The sequence below is a fragment of the Ziziphus jujuba genome, chromosome 4, assembly GCF_031755915.1.
Source record: "Ziziphus jujuba cultivar Dongzao chromosome 4, ASM3175591v1".
NCBI classification, from domain to species: domain Eukaryota; kingdom Viridiplantae; phylum Streptophyta; class Magnoliopsida; order Rosales; family Rhamnaceae; genus Ziziphus; species Ziziphus jujuba.
The window spans coordinates 3044988-3055443 of NC_083382.1; the positions used below are offsets into that span (position 1 = coordinate 3044988).

Here is a 10456-nt window from a genome sequence, read left to right on the forward strand (position 1 = left end):
GTATATAATTCCCATTTCATTCAGTTTCACAGGAATCCTAACCCTCACACGACTATGATGGCTGAGAAAATCAGACTCCACCACCAAGACGACAATGATGACGACTGACTAACGTGAGCCGGAGATGGTCTGTTTCGTAACAGATCGCACCTTCTTGTAAGTTCGTCCTCACTTCTCTGTTTTGTAATTTTGGCTTCTTTTTTGTTTTTTTTTTTTTTTGTTTTTTTTTTTTTCCAAATCTAACCTTGAAATTATGACTCTGATTTTCTGGGAAAACATAGAAAGATGAAGGCTAATCAAAGAACCAAGAAGCCCATCTTAATCACCGTGAAACCTTTCCGTACAGTGTGAATGCAGAGCAATCCTGTGTCAATGGCCGGGAATGATTAACGGGCGAGACCACCCAGATCTTCTGTATATTCATGAATCCTAGTGAGGAATTCGAACCCATGCCCCTTCTTGTAAGTTCGTACCCCAACTTCTCTGTTTTGTTTGTTTGAAGAATTTCTTACCTAATTTGCCGAATTAGGTTTTGTTTGGAGTTTGGAATCTATTGAGTGGAGAAAATTAGGATTTTTTTTTTTTAACGATTTAGTTTAAACGAACAATTTAGGAAATTAATTGAATATTCATGAATTCTACGAGGAAATCGCAACTATGCCCCCTTCTCTTAAGTTCGTCCACACTTCTTTGTTTTGTAAATTTGCTTCTTCCCCCGCCTTTTTTTTTTTTTTTTTTTCAGTGAAATTTTGACTCTGGTTTTCTGGGAAAACAGAGAAAGATGAGGCTAATTAAAGAACCAAAAAGGAGAAGCCGACCTAATGTCTGAATTAGCAATTTATGATTTTCTCAGTTTTTTTTGTTTGAAGAGTTTATTGCGGAATCAGGTTTTGTTTGGAGTTTGGAATCTATTGGGCAAGGAAAAAAAAGGCCTTTAATGTTAATGTATTTTATTTTTCCTCTTGAGGCCTTAGATATATTAGTTCTTAGCTCTTGCTAATTTGTGTTTTTCTTAGTTATTTAATTTCTGTTAGCTTGATTTTATAATAACTATGCCAAGTGAACTTGGGAAAATTGCTTTCTGTTGTCCTTGAACTCAGTCATAACCTTGCCATGGCAATCTGACTCGTAGAAAAAACAATTTCCAAACCAATAGCATCCATATTAGCCACAATTCAATGTTGGCAAAAAGCAAATTAGCGTTTTGTTTTCTTTGTCTTCACTATTTAGTTTAATTAAACAAGAAAAAAACAATCTTTAATGTTTTTGTATTTTATTTTTCCTCTTAAGGCCTTAGATATATTAGTTCTTACTTCTTGGTTATTATTGGTATGGTTGAATATTAATTATTAAGGTACATCTGCTGGAGAAGAGCCTTGAGGCAGAGAACAAACTGGAGCCGGAGAGAAAAACCCAGTTGGGCAAGAAGCTAGGACTGCAACCCAGACAGGCTGCTGTTTGGTTTGAAAAGAAGCGTGCTTGATGGAAGACTAAGCAGCTTGAATGGAATTATGATCTTCTCAAATCTGATTATGACTCTCTTTTGGCTAATTAGGACTCTTTTTCCAAGGAGAATGAGAAGCTCAAATCTGAGGTATATTTATAAGTATATATATACATACTCAAAATTTTGTTATGATGGGCGTTAACACCCATATTATGGTTGGCATCCAATTGCTTGTAATTAGGAAGTAAAATATGTAAACATAATCATTGCCAATCCCAACCATACTATGGGCGTATGCCAATCATAGGAGGGCAATACATAATAAATCTCTTAATTAATATGAGTAGAATTTTGATATGGTCAATTGTTTTATTAGCTAGGTTGGTTACGACTCATGAACCTGCCAAGTTGAAATGCCAATCATAGCTAGGTTGCTGACGATTGAGATTTATACTTTTGCGAGTAGTGAAAGATTAGGGTGCTTCGCCCCCCCCCCCCCCCCCCCCCCCCCCCCCTCCAAACTTTAGTGGACACCTGGATTATACATATACAAGAGGTTGTTATTGGGAATTAGTTGTGGTCCTATTGCATGCATTTTTACCTCATACAGCCAATATATATATATATATATATGTTATCAAAACTAATATAGTATCTCTTTCTAAAATCCCCACCTTCATTTTTTAAATCACTTCGTTTTCCAACTTTTAAAGTTGCATTACCCGTTATAGCTTTCAACAATAAGCCTTTGACCATATTTTATGATAGTTCTTAGAATTACATCCATATTAGCCACAATTGAATATTGGGAAAAAGGTTAAAAGAAATCTAATATGAGTTGTCAAACTGTCATTTATGTAATCCTTGTGTTACTCAACAAAAAGGTGCTCAATGCATTTTATCTCTTGTGCTTATGAAGTCATAAGCCTTACTCATTTGAAGTTGCTTTCTGTTCTCTAAAATATGATGGTTTTTAAGTGTAAATTTGTATTGCAGGGAATGCCTTCTCCCTGTTCCTAAGGGAAAATTCTGTAAATCAGATTTACAGAACCTAACCAGTATCTCAGGTATCGTTCATACCCAAAAATTATAATCTGCAAACCAGTTTCTTTCTCATTTTTATGCTTTTCCTTGCTCATTGTTTATCTCTCTTTTGTCATTATTTCATTATTAAAGTTGTGGCGTAGGATTCCATTGGTGAAGACTAAGGATGACTGCATGCATGCAAGCTCTTACCGTTTGTTAAGCAAATCTCCTTTTCAATTGAACTTTACTATTGATATTATTCCTTTTATACGGTACCAACTTCTGCATGAATGTAAATCAGGAAAATAGAGATTTGCAGTCTTGTGTTCCCTCCATTTAGATTTCAAGGAATTGGTTGATAAGGAATGCTTTCAAATGTTATTTCTTTTTTAGCTCCGTTTCTTTTTTATTGATATGCTGAGATGTTTGGTATTTTCACATTATTTGACCTTTGATTGAGATGCTTGAATACCCAGATGTACAATTTGGAAGGGTTTTCTTAACAGTGGGCTTCAAATTCCCTTGTTGCTGTATGATCTATTGCTGAGCTATCCTGGTGGTGTTAGAAATTTGGCTTTACATGTCTTTTTGTTCTCCGACCTTGTTACAAAGGTGAATATTACACACTTAATCCTTGTTCAAGTGCCAAATTTTATTTACTGTGCCAAAATTTTAATATTACATAAATTAATATAGAGTTTCTAAATCTCCATATTATATGAATTTTTCTTCTCTTCAATGATATGCCTTTTTGAGATACCTCAAATTTGTTATTTTATAAGAAATTAACTTGTCTGTTTGATTGACATCTTTTATTGACAGCACATTTTGACAACTGTTCCCGATGAGATTGTTGACATCTGCTTGACACTTTTAGGCTACATACAAATTAGAAAATAAGGTTTGGGGTTGTGTAAATAAGAAAGTTTGCAATGATAACTCTGTTTAATAAAATACATATGAAATTTTGGGTGTTTGGGTGAAGAGAAACGTTCAAGGATTGCCTTAGGTTCTCTTGCCTCTTGTGTGCGATGGTGTGTTGTGTGTCTCTCTTCTTGTCTCTCATTTGCTTTCTTCCCATTTCAATCTTTTTTTTCCCTCTCCAATATCACTCTTTGCATTTTGTTTCTGCTTTTTCCTCTCTTCTTTCTCTGTATCCTTTCTCGCTTGACTTTATTTCTCTATTTGGTTTTTTCTTTATTTTCTCTTTTTTGTTATCTCTTTACTTTTTCTCACTACTTTTTCTTTATACACTTTTTCCCCTTTTTTCTCTCTATTTTCTTTCTCAAATACACGATCTACTTTCTTTCTAGTATTCTACTCTGTTTCTTCTTAACTTTCTCTTGCTGCATTTTGTCTCTCACATTTTCTGCCATCTTTCTCTTATTAAGTTCTCCATGCACTTTATTTATAGTTTGCTTTCAAAATAATTTATTCCATATGCTATCAATGCTTAGTTTTGATGTCCTTAAAAAAATTTAAATATAAAAAGTAACTACTATTATAATATATACAAAATAAAAAATATTAAAAAAGCAATCAGTAAACAAGTAAGAAATTGTGAAGACAATTTAAGAAAACGATGCATGTAACACAAATTTATATGAATTCAAAAGACTTTTTTAAGTGGAAAATTTTTTGAAAAAGATAACTTAAGAAAATTTTTTTTTTTTTCAAATTTAACTAACTGAAAAACGATGAAAGAAAAAACAATAAAAAATAAAGAACTGAAATCAAAAGGACAAGTTAAGAAAGTAAAGAAAAGTGAAGAAACTAGTAATCTCGCAAACTAGATGTTAAGAAAGCTTAGAAACCAGTAGCTGAAGTAAGAAATCAGCAAAATTTTGATATTGTTGTAAAATGGATATTGCAAAATTTTAATATATATTTTTATTCTTACATTAAAAAAGTTTTTTAAGAAAGTGAAGAACCTAGAACCCATAAACTAGATGTTAAGAAAGTTAAAAAAGTTAAGAAACTAGTTGCTTAAGTAAGAAATCAACAAAATTTTGATATTTAAAAAAAAAATGAATATTGCTAAATTTTGATTTTTTTTTATTCTTTCATTAAAGAAACTTATATATTTTATTTTATTTGTCGTGGAAAAATACTTGTATATTTTAAAACATATTCTAATTTAATATATTTTGAATTTTAATATGACAAAAATCTCCAGTAAATTCTTTCATTACACATGTAAATATATTTCCTATTTACCTTAAAAAATAAATAGGAAACTGAAATTTAACTTAAAAAATCAATTTTGGGATAAAAGACTTGTTACTTTCAAAATAAATAAAAGACTTGCTAGATAGTTATTTTTAATAATTTGCTAAATAAATAAGAATGTACTATAACTTTAAAAAATTTAGTCTAGGAGAATACTTAGAGGTAATTAATTGATGATATTAAGGACATCAAGTAGGATCTTATAAGAAAGCATTGATAGCTTGTGGAATAAATTGTTTACTTGGTGGCAATTGCCAAATGTAGAAAGCAACTAGAATAAGGAGCTAGAGTAATTAAAAAGAGAATATAGTAGAAAAAGTGTAGAGAGAGAAAGTGGAAATAGAAGGTTTAGAAGATAATAAGAGAGAAAGTGTAGATGGAGAAAGTGGTGGAAGGTGTAAGATAAAGTGGAGAGAAACATAAATGAGAGAGAAATTAAAAGAGAGAATGGAGATAAAATTTAGATGGAGAAGATGGTGCAAGGGAGAAAGTAAAGACAAGGTATAGTTGATAAAGTAGAGATAGAATGCAGAAAAGTAAAGAAATGGAGGAAAATAGAGAGAGAAATGGGGAGAGAAAGTAATAGATAGATATAGATAGAAGAGAGAAAAAGTAGAGAGTCAAAAGGAAGGGGGGGAGTTTTTGAATTATTATTATTTTTTTTTTTTAAGGATATGTATAATTTACATTAATCATTGTAAATTTAATTGCAGTAATTATTGTCTTTTATTATTCAAAAACAAAATTGTCTTTAATTTTTTTTTCAATTTTCAATTACAACTTGAACCAACAATGTTGGTTTGGCTTCTATAGTGTGTTTAGCTAAAAATGAACTAAAAAAAATCAAACTAGCACTTAATTTTCTATAAAGAAAAAAAAAAATATATATATATATATATATATATATATGTCACTTCTTTATGAAAGGGTTTTAATTTGATGTGCACCTTCCCACTAATTCACACACGTAAAACTCTACTCCATCTTTACATTTTTTTAGCTGAGATATGCACACCTAAATCACCATATGGATGGTTGGATTCTTTATTATTTTCGATTTAGGCACGTGGTAAATTCCTTATTGATGCGGTGAATGTGTTTGACGTCCTTTGTGAGGGAGGCACTGATTGTCAAAATATATAGTGGATAAGCTCTACCGATTTTGTGGATAATCAATAAACATAACATCATTTTTAACATCAAAAAGTATTAGATAAATCTTGGTAAAAAATATCAGTTGACTGTAATGTATTTTTCCTTGGATGATTACAATCCAAAACCTCAAATAGTAAAGAATGTTAATATTGTCACAGTTTGGTAGTGGTGCGAATTGAGTGTAATTTTTTTTTTTTTTTTTTTTTTGGGGCTAAAACTGAATTGAGTGTAATTATTTTTTGATTCTTCTTTAATTTTGTAGGAACAAAAAAGACTACTATATTGATTGTAATTATTTTCTTTTCATATTTAATTTGAGGATTGTACAAAAGTTAAATCTGTTGCTTGGCATTTTACAGAATGAAATATTCTTTGATTCTTCTATCTCTAATTATGCAGGAAAAAAAAAAAAAAAGCCAATTATATTGATCACATTAATTTTATTTTCATATTTAATTTGGGGTTTTAAAAAATTCATATTGATGCATAGTTGGAATCTTTATTATTTTCTATTTAGGCACGTGAAAATTCATTATTTTCATATATGTTGGAAGGAATATGAATTTGGGATGCTCATCCGAACAGCATAAAGGGTGGGAAGGAATAGGAATATGTGATGTATGAGAGAATCAGGTAATTCTGATATTCGGTCTATTTCATGATGTTGGGTTCATCACCTCCCTTTCCTTCACAACTCTGTTTTACATTCTTCCTTTCCATAATCAAATATGAAGCCCTGAGAGGAATTGTCTTCCCTTTGTTCTTCACCAGAATACGTATGGCTGATCTACAATTGTTATGTACAACACTGTTTACTACTTTTGGTGGAAAAAATTAGCCTACAAACTGCATACAAATTAAAGTTAAACACCTAAAAGGCAGAATTTCTATCAAAATTTAGATTGAATATATAAATTTATCCATAGAAAACCAAACCAATATGTATTATATTACCAACCAAATTAGAACTGAAAACATTGAATTTTCTTTACTTAAGTTCTAAGTTTCGTTGCCACCCAAAAGAGGATACACTTTATTTCCTTCCTTTAGGCATAATTCCAAAGTAGGAATCAATGAATGATCATAAAGTTCCATATTAGACCGAATCCATCAAAATGTCATTAAATTCATGAACACAGAAAGCAAATCCATTCTGAAAAGGTTTCCAGTTAGTTGGCTCTAGATTAGGTAGATAACATATTATACGGAAACATAACCCAAACTATATAGATAGATAGATAGATAGATAACACTGAAGGGACTAAAATAGCAAAAAATGAAAACCAATATCTAACTAGTTGCTACAAAATAAAGAAACAAGAAGCTAGTATAGGAAAAAACCAAGTAATTCTTCTTACCCACCCAAAATTAGTGGAGGTTTCCTTGTAAAAAAAATAATTATAATAATTTTTTTTGGGAAAAAAATACTGCACTTAAAGATTCTTCTAGTCTGCATGAATTTAGTTGGAAAGAATTTGCAATCTAATAGCCAAAACTATTTTTATCATTTTTCAGATCTTCAGTTCATGTATATAAATGGGTTTTACTATTTTTCAGAATTTAATTCAAACCAAAACTCCTCCAAAAGAGAAAAGCAAAGAAACCTGGGAGCCAGAGTAAGAAGAACTTACACAAACAAAGATGGCAATTTCTAGCTGATCACCACGTAACGGAACGGAGAGTTGGTACGATTAACTGATGGCTCATTTTCTCAGGAGCTACAAGAAAAATAAAATAAAATAAAATGAGAGAAAACCAAAGAAGACGGAAGGAGAAAAAACCAAAAGGGGACGGAAAATGCTAAAAAATGGAAGTTCTCTGATGAAGGAAGAAGCAACTAAACACAAATCACTGATGACCGTTGGATTGCTTTCAAATGGGCGGCTTGATCTTTTTTTCACTGACAATCTATCAACACAAATGACTTTCCTTTTTTGGTAACTAACAAAAACGACTTTCCCTTTTCATTTATTTATTTTTTTTATTTTTTATTTTTTATTTTTTTTTTGCTTCCAAAATTAGTTTCCTTTGAACCAAATACCAAACCAGCAATAGTGTAAACCCGATTTTTAAAAGACAATGAAAAGCCCATCAAATTTTATCTTAATTAAACGATGAGTTGCATTTACGAGGAATAAAATATATATTACTTTTATTTTAAATAGGGTTGTAAATGAACCGAATGGAATTGAATATTAATATTCTCAAACCTGGTTCCTATGATTTTAGATATGTTCAAGTTTATAAAATTTTAAAATAGTTTATTTCAGTTCAATTTGACTCATTCAAAAAAAAAAAATTTGAGTTTCGAAGTTAATTAAACTCAATTCATTACAATATAAAAAAATTATAAATTTGAACATTTATTTGCTTAAAATAAAATTTTTTACATTAATAGTTAATAAATTCTATTAATTTTATTATAAACTTAATTTATTTTTAAAAAGTTTAGAAATATAAAATATTAAAATATTATTTGTGTATAGTAAATATTCAACGTGATTATATTTATAATATAATTTTTATATAAATATATGTAAATAACAAATTCAAACTACTTATGGACTTGATTTATTGTTCAAAATCAACTCCCGAGATTTATTTATTATTTAAAATTGTTTCATTTTCTTTACATATCAAGTTAGAACGAGCTTAAATTGAATCAAATTTAAGCCAATTAGGAGCCATTCAAACCTAAATCGAATCAAATTCGAGCATGATCACGAGCTACTTAAGCTTCTTTATAACCTTAAATGGATATGTTAAAATAAGTGTCAATGTGAAAATATAGTATTATATATTTTCATGAGGAAAGTGACACTAATTTATAAAATACTACCCTATACAATATTCTTAATGGCATTGCCATGGCACATGCTATGTTATACACTGTGTATATAAAATTTTGGCTTTACTATCTTACACCTAACATTTTTTTTAGTTTAGTGCCATGTCACAATTTGGTACATGTTGCTGTAGTATTTATGTATAAATAGTTCATATCAAAGCCGTTTTATAATATTTATTGTTAAAGATGTTGTAAGTGAATTTTGAGACAATAAGCCCTAAATCTAGAATCACTAGCATCTCTAAATTCAACCTGCAAGCACACTACTAATTGCACTATTACAAAACTCAATACAATATCTTAATAATAAAACCCACGAAACATCTTCCAACAACTAAGAAAAAAAAACAGGAAACATCTATTCTATTTCAAGAGTTTCCAAAAAAGGTGCACACCAAAGAAAAACATCCTTCAATTCTGAATTTCTCTCCAATGCATCATGTCTCTTCACCTTCAAGTGCTTCAGAGTAGGCAATGGTGGACGACATAAATTTCTTACATCCATTGGAATGATAAGATCCTACAAAATTTAACCACCACAAATCTTAAAACATGGATTAAATGTTAATTAAGCATATGGTACAATTGAAATTATAAGGGGGGAAAAAAAAAAAAAAAGAAAACCCAGAAAATTAAATACCTCTTTCAAGCCAAAGGACAGCACCATCTTCTCCAAGCATTTAAAATATGAAAGAAAAAGTATAAGATGAAAAGAAGTGCCATAGAAAAATTCATCACGCAGTTTCAAGGTGGCTTCTAACAGGTTAGGAGCATCAAAAACCAATATGGTTGACCAAACTCGACCTTAGAAAACAAAGCAAACCAGATTCGGTGTTGTAAGTTTAACCTTAATTTTACGATCATCCCGTAAGAATAAAGATTTGAGGCTATGACTATGGATATGTAACATATTATTTTTCATCAAAAAACAGGAAGATATATTCAATTTCTCAAGTAGAGGAATTCCACAAATAAGGCCTTCCAAGTGCTGGTTAGTAAACCACAAGCCACATAATGTGAGATTTCTAAAGTTTTCCACCAACAACAAGAGCCACATATTGGTGGTGAGGACATTCCAAAGCTGTAAGACTCAAGTCCTCGATGACAGGGCATCCAGAAATTAGATTTTGAAGCGAGTTATCATAACAAACCACATTATCCAAACAGAGAGCTTTCAAAGAGGGAAGGCTTACAGGCAAATTGACATCTAACAGCAACAGTTTTTCCAACTTAAGGATTGTTAACGATCTTGAATAAAGAATTGAGTGAGCTAAGGGGTAGCTAGCTCTCGAATTTTCTATCATACAGACATCTAATTCCTTTACATTACTTTCAACAGCAATATTCAGCGAATTGTCTACATTTTCTTTACCTATGCTTCGAGAACGATATTGCATCTTCAGCTTAAGTCTAGTTATGGATGTAACAATTTCAGAAAGTTCCATAAAACGCTTGCGGTATATCAAACAGTTGCTCACAAAATTGTAGACCATCTTCCATCGACTTTGGAACATATTTTTTAAAGTAACATCCATGAACTCTTCAAAACATAAGACAGTAACATAAATCCACATGTTTCTCCAGCGCTTCGAAAGAATGCTAGTTCGAACAGCGTAATAGGCGGGAAGGTATGAGAGGATGTGATGTATTAGAGGATCGGGTAGTTCTGATATTCGGTCTACAACTACTACGATGTTGGTTTTATCTCCTTCCTTTCTTCCACAATGCTTCTTTGCTTCTTCTGTTTCCAT

General features: G+C 30.8%; 1 protein-coding gene and 1 long non-coding RNA gene across 5 annotated transcripts; one reads left to right on the top strand and one right to left on the bottom strand.

Annotated features, from left to right (window-relative positions):
• Nucleotides 1–8019, top strand: LOC107416223 (uncharacterized). Of its 4 annotated transcripts, none has more exons than XR_007240050.2 (6): nt 1–156; nt 282–461; nt 1355–1594; nt 2444–3085; nt 6412–6490; nt 7415–8019. It is a non-coding gene; the product is annotated as an uncharacterized LOC107416223 (long non-coding RNA). The 4 variants fall into 4 exon arrangements; XR_003055577.3 differs by lacking the exons at nt 6412–6490; nt 7415–8019 and adding an exon at nt 3296–5510 and having other exon boundaries at nt 2444–2514; nt 2624–3085; XR_009638546.1 differs by lacking the exons at nt 6412–6490; nt 7415–8019 and adding an exon at nt 3296–5510 and having other exon boundaries at nt 2444–2514; nt 2635–3085.
• Nucleotides 8020–9689: 1670 nt separating this feature from the next.
• On the bottom strand, nt 9690–10456 carry LOC112491357 (F-box/LRR-repeat protein At1g55660). The gene has a single exon (XM_025072905.3). The coding sequence runs from the start codon at nt 10454–10456 to the stop codon at nt 9731–9733; it is 726 nt and encodes a 241-aa protein (XP_024928673.1). The 3' UTR covers nt 9690–9730.